At 33.3% G+C, this 20,423-nt stretch overlaps 1 protein-coding gene across 4 annotated transcripts; it reads right to left on the bottom strand.

The window, feature by feature from the left end:
- Window positions 1-1,179: 1,179 nt before the first annotated feature.
- Window positions 1,180-18,524, bottom strand: LOC100809643 (kinesin-like protein KIN-7K, chloroplastic). 4 transcript variants are annotated; one of them, XM_006575131.4, is made up of 24 exons: window positions 18,098-18,524; window positions 17,491-17,737; window positions 17,312-17,409; window positions 14,546-14,635; window positions 13,721-13,773; window positions 12,337-12,402; window positions 12,197-12,250; window positions 11,975-12,034; window positions 10,358-10,436; window positions 9,543-9,610; window positions 9,229-9,291; window positions 8,968-9,072; window positions 7,568-7,672; window positions 7,319-7,426; window positions 6,418-6,561; window positions 5,924-6,106; window positions 5,618-5,776; window positions 4,382-4,606; window positions 3,597-3,737; window positions 3,363-3,485; window positions 3,232-3,282; window positions 2,850-2,897; window positions 2,572-2,760; window positions 1,180-1,861 (listed from the first exon to the last, which is right to left on the bottom strand). In XM_006575131.4, exons 2-24 carry the CDS (start codon window positions 17,724-17,726, stop codon window positions 1,340-1,342), a joined length of 2,970 nt encoding a protein of 989 aa, XP_006575194.1. In that variant the 5' UTR covers window positions 17,727-17,737; window positions 18,098-18,524; the 3' UTR covers window positions 1,180-1,339. The 4 variants fall into 4 exon arrangements, with proteins under 4 accessions (XP_006575194.1, XP_003519030.1, XP_014623301.1 ...); XM_003518982.5 differs by having other exon boundaries at window positions 17,491-17,734; XM_014767815.3 differs by lacking the exon at window positions 18,098-18,524 and adding an exon at window positions 17,839-18,029.
- Between the last annotated feature and the right edge of the window lie 1,899 nt (window positions 18,525-20,423).

The following is a 20,423-nucleotide window of genomic DNA, read 5'->3' as shown; positions in this document are numbered from 1 at the left end:
AAAATAGTTTCATTTGTAACTATCCACTTACAATCACCGACCATAAACTTTCTACGATTGTGGAGTCTCACCCTCAAAATTTTACTTCTCCCACAACGGTACACTCATTCTCTTCCAATACTTACTGTTACAATTTCTTTTTCCATAATTCATTCTCTATTCTCATCATTTGTGTCTTCATTTCTTTATTTCACATATTTTCTATTTTTTTTTTTGAATTCAAATTGCTTTTAGTATTGATTTTATCTTTTATTATGTTTTTGTTCTGATTGATCAAGTATGATTATGTGGTACTTTTTTTATTACTCCTATAAATACTTTTTTAACAAGTAGATAAAATATCTCTATGAGACAATCTTCAGCAAGACCTACATTAGACAATCATAACTAAACAAATTTTTGAGAAATAATTGTTGCCTTTCTTTATATTGATTTTTAAATAGTTAGTTTCTTATATAATATCTAAAAATTATCGTTTGATATAGGATTTGTTTTGGTGACAGAAATTTTTATTACATTTTTTCATTTTTATCATTTGAAATAATGGTTTTATGTGTAAAACCAAAAAAATATTTTTCTGAAAGTTGTTATTTATTAAAATTTGTATATTTAAATAATTATAAAGGGAAAAAAAATCACCCCCTACACATCTCTAGATTCGTCCCTGATTTTGGTTCATCTAAAACAGTTAAATAGTTTACAACAATCCACAAGTGTAGCTAGCGAGTCTAAATGCATTACTAATCTTCATATCTATAGCTATTGCATTATGACGTGTATATACATAGCATTTATTATTTAATGAAGTAAAGAAAAAATTAAATGAGATGAATTATGTGACTTCAAAAACATCAACATTTTCAAAACAAAAAACAAATAAGAATCTCTTTGAAAAATCTTGTTAAGTGTTAAATAGCATTAACTCAGTTTGAATCTATATATTTTTCGATAGTTATAATGAAAATGCATCATTATATATAAAGTATTATTATAATAAGCTTCACAAAACAAAACCATACTCCACTTTTCTTTTTTTTTTTTTTTTTGTTTCCTGTTTCATTATGTGTATGGATGGTTCGTAGTAGGCTTTAGCATTTTCGTTCTTATGTGATTTGTGTTAACAATGGTATTTAGAAGGGGAAATAAATGAAAGGATAGCTAGGGGGGAAGCACACATCATTTGTAGTTACTGGAAACCCTTTCTAGGGATCAATACCAAAAGGCACACTTTCCTGTTAACAATCATTGCACACCTCTCGCTCAAATCCTTCCCACTGAAATCCAATTGTCATAATGGATTAACTTAAATCTACCAATACAATACAAGATCATATCAATGTCAAACATCAGTGTCAGCTCCCTGTGACTTTTTTAGCTTTGCTACAAGAACCCACATGTTGGCAAGCTCATTTTCCAGGTATGCTTCTCTTTGCTTTGATTCTTCAATTCTCCTTTGAAGCTCGGCTTCTTTATGATCCCTATCTAAAAGAGCAGATTCGTATGAAAGTTCCCTTTCTTTACTCGAGGCGAGTTCTCTCTTGATATCAGAGTTTGACCCACCCTGATGATCATTTCGTCTAACATGACTTTCTCTTCGTGCATTTCGGACTGTTCCAGTTCCACTATTTCTAAGTTGAGCGGGAGAATTCTTTGGTGCTGCCAGCTCAGCTGATAATCTCTCATTCTGGTTCATGAGTTTGGCAACTTCTTCTGACAAAGCCTTAAGCTCCACTGCAGCAGCTGAAGCTAGCCCTTTAGCATATGAACTCTCTTCTGCCAGTTTCTGATTCCGAAGTTCTAATTGTTCTTTTGATTCCAATAGTTCCGCCAACTTTTGCTTCATCCCTTCTATCTCGCTTGCCTAATTGAGGGGAACAAGACGCATAATAGCTTAAATATATAGAAAATACTACTTGTAAATGTCACTTGATGATGAAAATATACGACACTGCAGCACTAAAAGGCAAGTACGAGCAATTCAGTTAATACAGTTCTTATCTGTCTAATTGTGTTTTCTTCTCCTTGAGCGTAAAGAAATTTTAAGTAAAAAATTTGAAACAGGATGGGAGCTTTTCGCTTGCTCTTGGATTTTAAAATTCATTCGGCATCACATGATTCATACACAAGGAATTAATTTGGTAAGTATAGTGGTCCAAAGATGACTAATCTGTCGGATGAATTTCATTATTAAACAGAAAGCGGAAAAGGGGAAGAAATAAAAACAACAAATGAAATATAGCAACTACCAAACACAGAACTTGCATGGCAAATTTTAGAAAACTCAAACAAGATTAGGTCCTGATTAAGTGGTTAATATTTCCATTTAAAAAAAATATATTCCAGTTTTAAGATGTTTATGAATGACAGATGATTTTGGATTAATGTGAAATTCCAAGACCTAACAGCAACTGCGTGGTATAAGTATACAACTACTACTATAAAAAGTAGCGCTAATCACCCCTCCTAGAGTGGAATAAAAAATTTAAGAGAAATCACATGGGATTAGCCTGTCTAAATTAAAATAGCACCACTCAATGTAGATCCCACAATGAAAATAAAAAATAAAAATACCTGCTCTTGCAAAAGAATCTTTTCATTGGTATTGGTTATCATGGCACTTTCCTTGTCAAGGTGAGGTTCACCATGGTAGTCTTTGGTTACAGAGAAATGATGAGGACTGAAGTTTCTCAACTCTAATGCGTCTGCCAGCTGCTGTTTCAGAGAGCCAATTGTTTCTTGAAGGCTTTCACATTCATGGATCTGAGAATGCCAAATTACTCGCTTAACTAATAAAAAGATGACAAAAAGAAAAGTACGAAACTTATGCTAAGTGATTTAAGAATTTTCACCTTCTGATTAAGCTGTTCTTGAATTATATGGTTATCTGCTGTTTTAACCTGAATTAGAAAACAGTTAGGTGACACGAGACTCTTTAGAAAACAATCCACAGCAAGGCTATGCTAATAATGTAATAAGAGCATCACCGTCTTGTATGATCAGAGCATAGGTTTTCTTAACAGAAAATCAATTATAACAAATAACTACATTGCTATCTACTTTTGGTTCAAATTGCAAAGTACCACACCAACTCTGTTTATGAACCAAAAATGAATTTAAACACTATCGTAAGCTCCACAAGAAGAGAGATATTGAGTGTTGAATTTCAATTACAGACTTTTTTTTAATGCAATAATTGCTAGGATAATATAGCAAGATTTATATAATGGTCACCTCCAGTTCAAAGGATTTTTCATTTAACTGTGTCATCAGCTCGGTGAGACTCTGCAGCACATAACAATCAGAGCATTAAATGGGAGAACTACCAAGTGAAACAAAGGAACAATGATGTCACGTGAACATACAAGTGATACTCCTGATTTATCCAACTTATTTTTGGCAATGAAAGAATCAGCAATTTTCCTTTCCAGCAAATCTATTTGCTCTTTCTTAGACTTAATTTCATCTTTCAACCTTTCCATCTCCACCTTGGTATGAGTTAACCACAAAAAATGCAAACTCTCAGATATACTGCCAAAATAGTCAAAGTAATCATACTAATCACACATACAAACATCTATTTTGAGATAGTAACCTACATGAATCTGATACTTCTGAGGATTTCTTGCAGCTTCCTGAGACAATCTCTTCAAAGCACTTGAATGAAGAGCAACTTCTTCTGACAGAATCTTTTGTTGCTCTCTCAAAAGATCAATCTCATCAATTGATTTAATGCTTACCTAGAAAATTAAGAGAAAAAAATTGGCATATAGAAAGAAAAAAATATAGATGTCCATACATATACACTCGTCAACTCATCATCACATCTCTAGCAAGAACTCCATATCCATATTTCAGCAATTAAGATTAAAATAAAAAGATATAGGTTCCCACAAATAAAGTGAAACAAAGATCAACAGATAAAAAAATATTACAAATTTACAATACTAGAATTTGGTCACAAACCAAATAGACAAAGTTTGACAGTACTCATCACTCAGGAATAAAAAAAATACTTTGCTTCAAAATTTTCTTTCTTGGTTATACAAGGACATTTTATGGACAAATTTAAAACTAAGTAAAATTTTGGATATATAAAATATATGCATTGCTACAAGAACTGAGATTTGTTATGGTGACTTCTAAAAGCATAAAATTGACTTTTGACATAAATTGCTTAATTGGGTTTTGGCAAAACAGCCAATGAGATTTTTCAAATGCTAGGTTTGTGTTGGTATTAATTTATTTTGTTGCCAAAGCATATTATAATGAAAAGCTCTCAGCAATCATTTTCCCAAAATAATCAAAATCATATATTACATAGAAAATGGCACCTTTTTTCAAAAGCTGCAGTAAGAAACAATAAAAGCAGTCAATAACATACCAAAGGTGTCTCTTGTCCCAATAAACTATCCTCATAAAATTCCTTATCCTCTCTTGCCACTGATATAAGATCCGCTGGAGAGCTTTGTGCAGGTAGAGAATGGGAATGTCTGGACTCCAAATTATTAACAGTTTCTGCTTGAGGAGTAGAAGGGGTGCTAACAGATTTTGCTCCACATGATTTATCACTGGTGCCTGACAAGGCACTTAACCCAGTATCTCGTTTCTGATTAAAAAGAAATAATAGTGAAATACAAAAACTTAAAGAAACAGAAATTTAACATGAGAAGAATACCCCAAAATAAATAATCCATCATACCACTTGAAAAATATCAGATGTTTCAAAGCACTTCAGATTGTAACAAAAGAAATGTTGAGTTAAATCATGAAAAAAAATGCTAGAAAGTTGAACTCTGCTGACAAATGCATGGCTGTACAGAAGGCTTAAACTCTTACATAATTAAATGCAGTCAACAAAGTTTTGAAATGATGATTAAAATTATCAATTGTGAAGCATTACCTATAGAATGAATTAACTTACAACAATTCCTCATAAAGAAGAAACTGATTTCAAATTTTCAATTAGAAAAGGAAAAATTCAAGAGGACCCAAGTAGGATATCACAACTGAGGGGAAACCAAAATAAAAAAACAATAGGAGTGTATTATCAACTAAAGTAAAGAAATAATAAATCTGAATGAATCTGATTTAAAACGAAATATGCTAAAGTACATCTACATCAACACAAACAAAAGGCTGTAGGAGATCTCACCAAAATATGTAAAGGAATCAATATACCTTTGACTCCTTGGTAAAAGGAATTTCACACTATGTTGATGGTCGTAAGTTCAAACAGGAACAATCAAATACACATTTTAAATTTTCATAGAAAAATTCAGCACAACACTTAACTAGAATAAAACAATATCTCAGAATTGACTTTGCCATTAAACCAAATTGCACCACCAAATTACAAATACATAAAAGACCATCATTACATGAACCTGATAGATTAATTATTTCATGGTAAAATATGTTTGGAGTCCCTATAAAATTTAAAAAGTATTATTTTGGTCCTCGTAAAACTTAATACAGGAATCTCTTCTAAAAATTATCTTCATTTATTCTTTATTTTCTTTAGCTTAATTATTTTATATATATTTTCTTTATTTAGTCTTTATATAACATATTTATATTTATATAGTTAACTTAATACAAGAATCAATGGATAACTTACCCGTATCTTCAACCAATTTAGTAACCCATGTTTCTTTGTCTTTTTCTCCTCCTTAAAAGAATCATCAGCTGTTTCAGTATTTCCCTCTAAATTAACATGCATATCAGGGTTTTCGTCATCTGAGATTAAATCCCTCCTTTTGTAGGGAAGGTATGCCAACTGTAAACAAAATTGTTTATTAGAAAAATGTATATACAAGGAAAGAAGTAAGCAGAGTATTGTCATCTTGAGACATTAATATGTAAAACGGCAATTTAAATTTCTTGATATTAGAGAAGAAAACCATGATGGTAGAAAGAAAAATACCTCTTCTTCCCCAAAGGAATGTCTTCTACGAGGACCAGGACGGTTAGAAAATCTAGTTGTGTGTGGCGCTTTAGTGGAGACCAAAATTAACTTAGTCAACCGTTGAATTCTTCCTAATAAAGCAGCTTTAGCTTCTTCTTCTTCTTCCAATCTTGATTGCAACTTGACTTGACCATCTTCTAGCTTTACATATTACACAAAACAATTGATAACCATTTAAATTCAGAATGTTGAATTTCATAGAATAACAATGAACTCAATGTGCAGGGAATTTACTTCAAAATAGTTTTCCATAATTAATTACACTCACTTCCCACTCCACGCATAATATTGTGTAGAGGCAAAACAATTGAAAAATAATTATCTATATTGCCTTTATACTCAATATCTAGAAAAGCATTTAGAGAAAATTAAAATTTTGAAAACCATTTTTAAGCCAACAAAAGATCCTAAGAAAAAGTCTGATATAAATCTTATAATATAACATTATCTACCTTTTGTTTTAGAAGCACAAAGTCAACTTCACCAGTTTCTTTTGGCTGAACTGAGACAATACCCCGCTTCATTTGTTCCAATTCTTCCTTTAAGCACTGAATCTCATGTTGGTATTTCTTGATAAGTGACTTTTCATCAATTATCTGTAGGTTCAATTTAGCATGTAAATTAATTAATAAGGGAGCAGAGATGCTACAAGATTACTGGATCAGATCTTCATTAAAACAGGGTATAATTACTCAAGAAACGCCAGAGGCAAGTCAACAAAGTGAACTCAAGAACATGCTCTTCCCAGACTGCATAAATGATTTGTATACTGAATTTAAAGCATCTCATTCCAACTAGACACTCCATCTAACTACTAACATAGAAAATCTTCAAAAATACCTTCCCATATAAATTCTTCATGTTCAAATTACTTGCTACCAATTTAAATTAAGCATTGCATGATGCAGCTAGACAAATCTAGAAGGGATAAGGTTCTCTGGAACCACGGGCACTGGACAGTAGGTAATACATGTAATTTTCAATTATCCACTATTATGGATGCCCTACAGGTAAATTTTCAATATGCTACTTGACAGAAACTTAATGAAATTATTTTCCTTTTTCTCAAGAATAACATCATCTTAAGGTTGGCTTTAAATCAAAGATTGATCACCAAGAGGAGAGGTAACACAACAGGGTTACAAGTGGAGTTTGTTGCGTGTGTGTGAGTGTGAGTGTTTACTTAGTAGGCTGATTGAATAAAGAGTATATGTTGTACTTTGCATTTTGTACAAGGGGAGCATGCTAGTAATTCCCTAATTAGGAGCAGCATTTGTATTTTGTACTCTGATCTGTGCAGGTTGTATAGAAATAAAATAAAATTCTAACAAAAAAAATAAAACTTCAACATACTGTGTTCTGGGCTGCTTGTATTTCAATGTGCTTTGTCCGGTGGGCAAACTTCAATGTATTATGTGTCTCTTCAGCATTACTAGATGAAGGTGTTACTGTGCAAATGAGCTGTATTTTAAATGAAAGCAAACTATCAGAATTGCCAAGTTATGTTTCAACTTTTGTGCCACAAAGATCAGTATAATAAAATTATTTTTAATAAAGAAATGAATGTAATCGCATTTCAGAAAATCTATACACAAGTCTTACAGATATACGTCCATGACCACTGAGCGAAGACTGAAGTAATCTAGTCAATTTGGAGTCCCTATAAGGTATGTGACTAGCTCTGCCTTCAGTCAACTTTGAAATAACCTGTGCAACAAAAACAATCACACTTCAAAAAGATATAAAGAACTCCACACATTCACGTAAACAATATGTATGTACAGGTAATCATTGGATGACAAACATGTACCGAGTAAACTTATCTAAGAAAGAGAAAGTCCAAGCCCTAGAAGAATATAGAAAAAGGAAGAGTATGAAGGTAACGTATCGATGGTAAAAGAAAGAAAGGAGGGTGTATGAACATGTCAGACTCAGAATTTAGAAAATAGAAACTTCATTCTTGAATAACACATCAACTGGTGAGCTATATACACAAGAACCCCAAGCAAAAAAGGAATAGAAGTAAATGTCAAATCCCATTATTTGTGGCTAGTGATAATTGACTAAGGAATACAATTAAACGGATTTAATTCTAGGGTTACAGTCTTTATCTGTTATAATTAGAATCTGAGTGAAAGAGAAATTGAAAAACTGAAGGAATTCTTTATACAAAAATGTATTCATTAATTACAAATCTGATATGAGATAGCTCATAATTTGTATACATGATAGAAGACTCAGAGGAGTCTGGAGCAAGTTATTAGCTGTGCTGACTGAATACAGTTATAACAGAAAGAAAGATAACTACCCTTACTAGCTAAGAGTGAAAGAGATACACTGCTCCAGAGACTAGAGTAATTATAATATAGGCTTTTACAAGGGAGGGTGGAAAGGTATTGAAACACTAGACCTATATATGATTTTGATTGACATGGAAAAAGCATATGATTGGGTTCCAAGAGAAATGTTATAGAAAGACTTTGGAAAAAGAAAGCTGTTCATGTAGCTTATATCTAGATTAATATAAGATATGTATCATGAAATAACTATTAATGAGAGAAACCCAAGAGGCAAGACTACGGATTTTACTATAAGGATAGGATTACATTAGGGCTCAGCCTTGAGTCCTTACTTGTTTAACCTAGTATTGGAAACCAAGGGCATTCAAAAGATTATCCCTAATTGCATGCTTTTTGTAAATGATATAGTTTTAAATTGAGGAATTCAGCAAAGAGATTAACTCTAAACATGAGATTTGGAGACAGAATTTGAAATCAAGGGAATTTCACTTGAGAAGACAGTAAATGCATTACAATTTTAGTCCTGTCCAGGTTAGTTCATCCGGACTGTATTGACAATGATATATAAATAACTAGACAGCCTAAAAGATATAAATCCAACTAATACAGAACATCTTGCAAAAGCTTGTGAAAAGACACATCACAAATAAAAAACAGAATCTGATAGGAATGAGGAAGAGCTAACAAAGTTTGAGATCTCACAGTTCCAAGAGTTAGAAGACTTTTATTGATGTAAGATCCTTCTCTCCTTCTCATGCCAGTTGTTTCAGCCCTTGAGCTCTCAGAACCTGCCAGATCGATGAGGTTCTGCATATATAAGTAAAATATTTTTTAAAAAAATTGCAACAATAGTAAAATGTAAAGCATGAATAATAAAATCATTACCCAAGTTAAATCTTGGAATAGATCACATGCAAAGAAAAGGAAGTGGAAAAAGATTCTACAACACAATTCAATAATTACCAGTTGAGACAGTGTTACTGCTTCTCCTTCATTATTTTTACCACATGGACTACTCTCTATAGTCTGTCACAAGATAGCCAAAAGTTAGAAAAAAATACAATTACATCACATCAAAAACAAAAAACTCTTGGAATGAATTACTAATTACGGGGCTGTGCTACATGCTTATTACATATAACTACACATAAGTTTGTGTCAAGATGTGAACACACAGAATTTAGTATAAACATCAATATAGTAAGGACATAATAAAAGAACCACGATGCCAATTAAATAAAAAATATTACTATTCCTTTAATGCCTTGTAAACCCACCAGGGAAAATATTGTATGGCTCCTGCTGCTGAGTAGGTTGAAATTTGTGGACCCAACATGTCTGTGCTCTGTTATCAAATTAAAATTTGGACAATAGTGAAAGCAGTACATTAAATAACATAACTCAGCAGTGGGGCACCAAATAGTGCTGTAGAGAAATCCAATTCTCATGATCATCGAGAGGACAAGTTATGCAGGTTTATTTCGGAGTTACAAACCATCCACTCATAACCATGATAAATGCAGTGTGCAGATACTTTGTGAGAATATCATATTAAAAATTGATCAATATGCTTAGTATTTTAAATGCATAATAAATTTCCCATAAAAATTCCAAAGTGAAAGGAACTGAATATACTAAGCAATTAATAGGGAAAATTCCAAAGAACAGTGTTCAGGTTACAAAGGGAAAATGCATTAGAAAGAGAGTTAGGAAGTAAGAAATTATAGAAGAAAAACTTTTCTGCCCATTTGCAAGAGCCACCCAAAACTACCCAATTGGTTGCCAACCTCATTTTTTCCCTCTTCACGTAAAAATCCGTTTCAGTCTCTAAATTTATTTCACTGCTTTTCACACTTCTTGCCACATATGAAACTTTGTTACAACCTATGTAAGTCCCTCTTTTGCACGTATCCGTATAGAAGTGCATAGCACAAAGCATTGAAGAAATGACTGGGATGTGTTCTCTCACATGATCTTAACAGTGACACTGAGTTAAAATTACATAAACTACAATAACTATTTACTAAAGGCACAAGCAGAAAACAAAATATGACACATTATATAATAATTCAGCATTAGCTGGCATATTTACCTTCTCCGGCAGCTATAAGGGACAGAGCATGCGCAGGGGAGAGTACAACCTCTTCCTTTATTCCCTCAACAAAGGTTCCCTACAAATTAATCAATATATTGAATTTAGAGGGTGAGATTTAGACAAAGAGAGAACAGAATCTTTTTAGAAGGAATTTAAAGAATAGGAATGATTTTCTTCGAATATATGAAAATAACCAATAATATCTTGATTGCTTCTTAAAATATATTAGATTAACTTTTAAAATTAGTTTCCCTATTTCCTCATTATCTCTTAGGACTGCTTACCAAATTTACATATCTCATTATTTGGTTCCTATATAGTTAGGATTATCATTAATATAAATAAGGGTTGGTGCTCCTGTTTCCGTTATTTCTGTGATTTGTGCAGGGGATCTCCATCATTTCCATCATGTATCACTTGGTCCGACAGACCTTTGTGGAGGGGGAGAGGGTGTCAGAAAATCCCACATAGCATGTCTCAATTTCTAGGGTGCAGTGTACACCTATTGGGCAACTTATTGTCATCTGACAAAGGGGGAATGTTAGAAATATAAATATAAAATCATTTATGTATCCCCACTTAACAGCCTAAGATTTTGGGATAGATGGTTTATGACATGATATCAAAGCCTCTATATCCAAGTGATCTAGAGTTGAATGCATCAACCCCAAAGGACTATTGCATGAAGGAGTGTTAGAAATATTAATATAAAATCTTAAGATAAGACACAAGAATAAGTTAAAAAAAACTAATCCTTCTCCCTTTCCTCTTGGTAATGGTGATGTTTGGAGATGCTTACTACAGTTTCAAGTCCAATACCATCATGGAAGTTTATTGAAAGTCTTCAGTTACAAACAATCAAGAAAATAATTCAGTGTTTTATCACTAAAGTTATAGAAAAAGAATCTGATGTGACAATGAAACAAGCCATTGATATTTAATGCACGCTAGTTATTTGATAAAACTGAGTGATAAAGTGTTTGAGAAGGTGATAAAGTGTTTGAGAAGATGAGAAAATTGAGAGAAAAGACTGATATTGTTATTAGACTGAAAAGTTAATCTGAGTTGGTTACAATGAGAGGTATATATAGACCTCTGATTCTGAACCTTTACACTAGCAGTAACAGAATCTAACTAACTAACAGGAAAGGCTAACTGAATTAACTAACAAACTAACTGAACTAACTAACAGACTAACTGAACTAACTAATCTGTTATCAGATATCTAATGCTAGAGAAGTGTTGTTAGCAAAGGCTAACAGCCCTTACAAGTACACAAAATTACAAAACTGTTTATACAGTTATACAACACGTGCTCTAATATTCTAATACTAGTTAATCCAAGTGCCTAAAGTCCATGATTTTATATAGCATTCATCTACATAAATTGATGTCAGTGTCTGATCCACATTCAAGTCACTGAACCACATGAATTGATCCCTAAATCACCATGGTTAATGTACTTTATAATCAAAATTTTGGACTAGAGGGAACTAACGGCATGTCAAAGAGGGTAAAAAATAACCTAATCCAATCTTTACTCTCAATTTAGTTATCAAGATTTATAAAGACAGAACATATTAAAACTTGGTAAGAAAAAAATATAATGAGCACCTGAGCATCCTCTCTGATTCTCAAGTTCTGTCCAGCTGGATTTAACAAGTCATTAACTACCTGAAATAAAAACAAAGCTTTAGGGGTAGCAGTACAAAGAACAAAGCAACATTTACTAAATCTCATTTGATGCACAGTCTAGAGCAAAATAATTAAGTTTGTGGAAGACAATATCAGCATGAATGTCACAAGCAAGTAGCTAGAGAGCAGGAAGCATCCTACCTCATTGTAGATCTCCAGGTACGAAACTCGAAGAAGAAACTCTCTGTTCGGAGTCTGGTGTAAGGAAACATCTAATTTTATAATTTATATGGTAAGAAATACAATAAACAGAAGCAACAGAAAACCGGTATTCAACATACCTCTTGAATAATGCTAAAAGCATCCTTCACAGCAAGAGGTATGATTCCCGGAGATCTTTGATCACCCTGCAAATATGAGTTTTATAAGCACATAATGTTATATTCAATGACCCAAATCCCTAGTTACACTTGAATAGTGAATTTTGCTGTACCTCCTCTAGTTGCATGAATATTTTCATTGTATGAAGTTGATTTTAGTTTATAAATTTATTTGATTCTTCCGCAGCACTCTTAGGTTTTGTAGTTCAAATAATAATTCAATTTGTGAAATGGATACTGAATTTACGATCCTCGTGGGTGGAAATGATACTGACTCTCTACGACTTCAAATGACTTGGTATACTTGTCAATGTTTCATCGTCATGATAATTACAACATACATGAAATCATTTCTAATTAATTATTTTGTGAGTCAATAATTATGCAAAATTTGAATATTAATTGGCTAAAATATTACATAAATAGCTTTTATTTTTGTATTTTCTTGAGGCCAGATTAGCTTTGACTATGCATGAAAGGAGAATAAGAAGTAGAATAAAGGCAAGCAGGAAAGAGACGGATATTGGAACTTGAAATCTTTAGAAATTACAAAACCTCGTACCAACAGTAATTTTTAAAAGTTTAAATGATGATGAACCATTGATATGAACACTTTCCAGGATGCTATGTTATCAGGTAATACACACACACACACAGATATATATATTTCATAATATAACAAGGCTAAAAGATGTTGCTGCAGTTTAAACAAAGTTGCAAGTCTATTTGGAAAGTACATCAAGGAATTCAGTGTTACATCTAAATACCATGAAACTTGAAAAAGAGAAATGACCTCAAGAATGGCAAGTATCAAAACCATCAACAATTTCATTTTGTAATTTAGATATGGTTTAATGATGACAAGCACCTTTCCATGGAAAGACCTTTAAAAACTAAATGCGTAGGTAAATTTATTATAAATTCCTTTTTCTTTGTAGAGACCACAGGTATCCTCTTCTGGAGACAATCCTGCTTGTGAAAATGTGAAAAGAGAGAAAGAGTCTAAGAGATACAAAGACTATTTTCTGAATATGCTGTTGGCTTATTCGTCCACCCAGTAGATTGATCTATTTATAATCAGAATGATTACATAGATAATAAATAGCTATTTTCAAGAGAACAATTAAAATATCACAACTTCCTAAGATACATTGAACCCAGCTAAATATTAACTAAGCTACTTGGAAAGGAAATAAACATTAAATGCTCCTATTTCCAACACTGCTCAATCCTAATAGTGATCCTACCTGACTAAAGTAGGATTGCCTCCAATGCAAGACACTTGTGGTCTTTATTTTAAAAAAATCAACAATGACAAGAGAAAAAATTTTAAGTGTGGTCTTACATGCATTGTATGAGTCTTCCCACTGCTTGTTACACCATATGCAAATATTGTACCTGAAACAAAAACCAAAGACGGTTCATTTGTAAGTTACTCAATATGCCAATATGCAATTGAAAAAATCTAGTTCCTTGGAGACATAGGTCACTACACATGATCACTTTTAATTGAAATGACCAACTTCAAGATGAAAGAGCAACAAATAAATAGGCAGTTAGATAAAGGAAATTGCATGTGTATCACCCATAAGGGAAATGTTCCATGGTCCAAATCATCAAGTTACCTCTCTTTCTTCATTGATCATGTGAAGGTCCAAGCCAACTGGTTATTGTATGCAACGACAACATTATGTGAAACCAGTTGCTAAGATCTTGAATCTCAAACCTCTAGAGGTTACATCATGATCTGGCCTACCTCCCTAAACAAGCATCTGAGCAGTTTGCAATCTTATTTTATCAGCAATCGTAAGGTAAGTGAACAGTGAAGCCAAAAACATGTGGCTTCTACACATATTGATCAAAATTTTGTGGATGGCTATCCTTAGTTAAGTTTTGTCAATGGTCCATCAAGTGTCAATACCATTGATAACAACCTTGATTTTCAATGAGCATTAAAATCAAACAAAGAGCAGACTGGTAATATCAAACTAAATAAATCAAATTACAGACTCTAATTTAGTTGACATACTACTCGGGTTTAGTGTTATTTTACAACAAAAATTCACAAACCCATCTGCATATTAAGAATAATTTGATAATAGCAAGACTAGATTTTACACTTGAACCTAGCCAAACAGATAGTAAGCAGTAAGTTCACTCTGTCAATTACCATTGATGCCCTCCATAGCACCACTAATAATATGTTGAGCAGCAACATCATAGACCTGCCGAGTTGTAGTTGTGGGACCAAAGACACGGTCTGCAAGTAACAGGAAAAAATTAATCACACAACAATGACAAATGAAATGACGAGAGGGGCAGAAACATTATTTCCTACGAAATAAATGCAAGTGATAAACAATTTTATTTCTAATAAATGTATAATGTATAATATCATGACATTTTGAATCTTCTCTCAAAGAGGACCGTGATAGGTTTATTATATCATTACTCTTTAAATTATATTAACTTTTTGTTAGTTAAAATTAACAGAACCAAAAGTGGGTCAGTTAGAATAAAAGTAGAGAATCAGTTTCTCGATTCTATGACTACTTTGGTTGGGTCCCACTGCTAAGTCTGCAATTGGACTCATTTACATATTTAAGGATTCTAAGGGATAAAATCAAAACAAAAAGATCTGAAAGACCAAAAAACTGGATAGGTGCCTTTGTAACCATTAGGAATTCAGATTAAGCTGATTCAGGCGTGTTTGTGCAGCTCCCCTCCCTACTTCTAACATCTTTTCATAATTCCAGTAGGGATAACGTGGGATTAAGATGACCAATGAGTTTCTTTGGTTGGGTGCAGAAGATAAAGGAAGAGATCATCTGGCCAGACAGAAAATCTGTTAAAGGTCCAAAAAGAATGGGGGATTTGGTCTAGGAAAGTTAAGGCATGTTTGGTTTTACTGTTTAAAAAAACATTTTTTGTTTTCACTAATAATTAGAAAAATGCTACTTTGTTTTCACTTTATTTCTTATTTTCCAAAATTAGTACAAAAAATGGTGAAAACGGTAAGCAACAATGAAACCACAATAGATTTTAGGAAGAACCTAGAGGTAGAGTATATTTCTTTCTGGCGCTTTTCTTTGCCTCTTCAATATTGCTTGGTTGCATCATCACATTATCATAGCAATTCAGAGTAGTCTGGTCTCCATTTCTTGGAAGTGCATTTATCTAGGATACGGCAGCATGGTTATCAAACTCGCAAGTTAACTCATAAACTCGAAAGAGTCCAAATTTATGGGTTTATGGGTTCACAAGCACATTCTGAGTTAACTCGTTAACAAACTAGTTTTTTTGTAGACTCGAAGTACACTCAATAAACTCAGAGCAGACTTGATAGACTCAGAGTAGACTTGGTAGACTCAGAGCAGACTCGGTAGACTCACGAGTTTAAGTTTGAGTTTGCTGGATTTAAAAAATTAACCCAAAATGTTCATGTAATGTACTGCATTTTATTAATTTAAGTCATTTTATGGATTATTTAAGTGTCATTTGTCCTGTTTTAGTTATTTAAGTGTTATCATTTTAAGAATTTATGTTTTGTAATTGTGTGAACTTATTATTTATGTTTTCTTTAGTGTAGTTTGAACTTATCTAGTAGTGATGTACTACTAGACTTAGTTATTTAAGTATTGTGGAATTTGTGGTTTACTATTTGGCTTTATTATGGTGTTGAAATGTTGAATTGATAAGTTATTTATAGGTATTTTATCATTTTTTATATGAAGTAGACTCTTGGGAGTCAAGTTTCCGGATCTATGTAAACTCTCGAGTTTGATAACCTTGTACAACAAGATGTTTCGAAATTGGAGTCCTGTTTTAGTTTACTTCTAGATCCTTCAACCAATATTGCCCCATTCTCATAACCTAGAAAAAAAAAATCTTTCTTGAGAAACCCTCTGGAAATCCAAAACTTCTTCTTAGGTCAAGTCCTTTATTTGGCCAGTACTCAACAAGATAAATACTAAAGGTATGCTGCAGACTCATAAGTCTGACAAGGCCCTATCACATGGTATGTGTCTGATTTGTTGTTCTAATTCAAAAAAGGTGGAAAATATTTATTACATTGTCCAACAGCACGCTAAATTTGGAGCCTTGTTTTGGAGTATATGCTGATAATTGAGCATGTGATGTGTCCTCACTCCTAAAAACTTGGATCATTTCCCAATCATTAATTTCAGAGGTTTCAACAGCAGTAAGGAGGGAAAAGTTATAACACAATGTCCTATGCTCACAGTACTTTGGTACCTGTAGTTCATAAGCAACGCTCAGAATTTTAATGCTTAACCTTTATTGGGTGTTCAGTACACGGATTATTTAGAGGAGTCCCCATTAAAGATTTCCAAAGGAATTAGAGAGCTATTTTGCATCATTAGTTGCTTTGTTTTTGTTTAGTGTCTAACTTACCTATTAACTTCCTTACTCCTATCCTCCCTCTCCTCTTATTCCTTCCTTTCCGCTAATAAAAGTGTATTCTTCTTATCCAAAAAAAGACACTAATACTTCTGGCTTTGGTTTCATCAATTAAATCAATATGATAACAATAATCTCGCCATTTATTTCATCTATCACTTTCACAAGCATTCTCAAAAGGACAAAACTTTGGTATAGTTCTTTAGGTAATGTTGGTGCTATTCTCCAATCAGAATTAGAGTTTCACATCATCATCTATGTTCACATTTAACACAAATTTTAATATTTAGATTAACAAGGTGAAACTCCATTTCTGACAAGAAAATAACACCTAAAGAACTGCATGAATGCTTTTTCCTTCTCAAAAAATAAATGTTGTACAAGTGTGCATTCAACCTCAAAAGCACTATACTCGCAAATTCCAAACATATATATTTTAATTTCACAGTCCATATCAATCAAACAAAAGTAAACGACAAAAACCCTATTCACAAACATCAAACTTGCATATACATACCATAAGCATACGCTAGGGATGGGTTGTACTCGTTCCGCACCACGGTTTCTCCATCAGCATACCACGCTATCTCTTCTCCCTGACGAATCTCCCTGGGACTACCAATGCCACATATAAACCTCGGTCAAATTAACAGCCACAAAACTCTAAACGAAGACGTTAAGATACACGACACTTACTTCAGAGGACGAAACCGCACTGTCACGGCCACGTTCTCCTTCGCATCCAAAGGCACGCTCTCGGAAAACGAATACGGCGTCTTGCTCCTAGCGGAAGACGACGCCGGCGAGCTCAGACCGTCGACGGAAGTTTCTAGAAACTGCATGGAAGACGACGTCGTTGAGGAAGATGGAGAATTCGCAGCTTTGGTGCTCAATCCTAATCCTTTCGACTTCGCGCTTCGCTTCGATGCCATCGCCAACCCTTCTAAACCACAAACAGTGCAAACAAAAAACACGTTAACTATGCGAAAACAAGGTGAATTAGGGGGAACAAAGAAGTGTTGAAGAAAAAACAAGGTGAATTACTTTAATCTGTTCAGTTACAGTTAGCAGAAGAAGAAGCGGAAATTTCGAACAAGAAAAAACACGTTAACTAAGCGAAAACGCTAATTTCATGTGAATTTGTAGGGAAACAGAAAGAAAAAAACGAAAAAATGTTGAAGAAAAAATGAGGTGAATAACTCTAATCAGTTACAGTTAGTAAGAAGAAGCAGAAAAGAAAATTCGAAGAAACGATTACGCGGAATTTGAGAGAGAGAGAGAGAGAGAAGATAAGAATTCTGACCTGAGAGGAGAGAAAATTTTACTAATCAGAGGCGCATTGTGAGGAGACGGAGAATTGGAGACAGATCCGAAACGGAAATAAATACGGAAAGTGCTTTTTAGAGTTTAGAGTGTGAGAGAGTGGAGAAGGAAGAAAAAATATAGTGCATTCAACTATACATGCATCAATTAGAACGAGACACGGAGAGGAAAAGTGCTTTTGGGAACTAGAAAGGGGTAAGAATAAGTGCGTTTTTTGGAATGGTGGGTTTAATTTTGTCTTGGCTTGGAAGGGATGGGGTGATCAAAGGGAAAACGGCATTGACATTGGCTTAAGGTTGGGTCAGCAAAGGGTGGTAAGAAGTCAACGTCAGAGGTTTCGCATTAGAAGGGAGGAAGGGGAGAATCTATTTAACAAATGTTTTTTTTTCCTCTCTTTGCTGTTTTTTCTGACAGATGGGAAATGAGTGTATTTTGTAGCCAAGAAAAAAATGTGGAGCCGCACTGGCGGCACAATGGAAAGTGGAGACGGAAAAGATGCGAGTGGTGGGGCTTTGTTTTGGTTTTGGTAGAAAGTGGTGTACCTGTGACACTTTTTGTCAATAATTAATTGATTTAATGTTATTTTAATTTATTATATTTTTTAATATAGTACATTTTAAAAGGTTTATTTTAATATTTTATATTTTTAAAATATATCATTTTATTTTTTTATTTTCTGTCTAAAACGTTAATATTTAATTAGCATTTGAATTTAATATAATAACGAGTAAAAATCAACAACTGTCAGTATTTTTGTTTTTTGGCAACTAAACCCAACATCAGAGCTCGCATATTTTCCACGTTCAGTTTGAATTAGTAATCAAGGGGTGCAATGACAGAATTTGTTGGAATTGGATCTTGGTGGCTCCAGAATTAGGGGTGTGGTATACAATGGGAGATAATAATTGGTTTTGATTTACAAATTCACGAGAACAAGGGGGCGGTAGTTGTGGGGATTAAACCTTGATTTTGGTTCATTGTTTTCGGAGGTTGAGTGACGATATTTGTGGGTTGTAAATTTCCAAAATCTTCGCCTTCCGAACAAATCCCATATTCAAGTCCGGGAGGCTGGTGTCGGAGTACCAGCAAGCGGCAAGCCCAACGTTCGTATTGACGAAGCATTTAAATTCGCATCGGAAGGTTTTGGAATTGAGGCGGCAGAAGAAGCTGCAGCGACTCAACGGTTGAAGAAAAGGTGTTCCTTCCCCTTCCCCTTCCCCTTCTCCTTCCCCTAAGATCTGAAAATCACTTTTCCTTTTCCCTTCCCATCCGATCCAAAAATTGCATTCCTTTAGTTTTGATTTGAATATGTTTGCTTCCATTTTTATGTTGATTTGATTTAGTTTTGAAATGGTGTTATTTGGCTTGGGTTGGTGCGTCGGAATAAGGGCCATGCGTGTGGGTTTGGAGGGTGGTGGTGAAGGTATTGGTGGCGTACGTTGGCACACTACGGTGATTTTGGGGTTTTGCAAATTAGGCATGGCAGTTAGGAGTGGTGGTGTGTTTGGTTCGAAGGTGTTGGATTGTCGTGTGATTATGGGGGTGATGCCATGATGTTGTTTGGTGTATGGAGATTGCATATTTGGACGAATTGTTAATGATGACTCGGTAGGTTTGTTGATGAAATTGGTCAATCCCAGTGGTAGTAGATATGGAGGTTTGATAATTTTGTAAAATTCAATAAATTTATTATAAATGGTGGATAATAGTATAAAATTATTTTAAATGTATAGCTTTTTTCTCTATTATTTACTCATAGTACTTCTCTTTGAAGTATGTTATTTTTATTTTTATTTGAAAACGTAGCTTGTTATAACCTTAATAGGAAAAATTTCATGGGATAAAAAAAATTAGTGAAGAGAAAAGAGTACACAATCATTCAACACATTATCATTTGTCTCACTAAAAAACTAATGAAAAAAAGGATGACTCTTGACTATGTTTGAGAAAACTAAAACCATGACTCTTGATTATGTTTGAGAAAATTAACTGATAAGTTAGCTGAAAGGTTATCAGGTTATGTTTAGAAAAACAAATTGGAAGTTGAAAACTAGAAAGTTAATTGGTGACTGAAAGCTAAAAAATTAGTTTAGTAAATTATAAGTATTCGATAAAATTAACCGTTGAAATAGCTAAAAAATATAAAATGACAGAAAAATAATAAAACTGTGATTTATTTAAAAAGATTAATAAAGAAATTTTTGACATTTGAATACTTTATTAATAATATTATTTCAAAACAAAAAATAAAGTGTTTTTTCTTTATAATTTTCTTAAACATTATTTTTCTATTTATACAAGAAAAA

The sequence above is a fragment of the Glycine max genome, chromosome 2 (assembly GCF_000004515.6).
Source record: "Glycine max cultivar Williams 82 chromosome 2, Glycine_max_v4.0, whole genome shotgun sequence".
Taxonomy (NCBI): domain Eukaryota; kingdom Viridiplantae; phylum Streptophyta; class Magnoliopsida; order Fabales; family Fabaceae; genus Glycine; species Glycine max.
The sequence above is the reverse complement of the archived record's forward strand: the minus strand, read 5'-3'. Positions and strand labels throughout refer to the sequence as shown.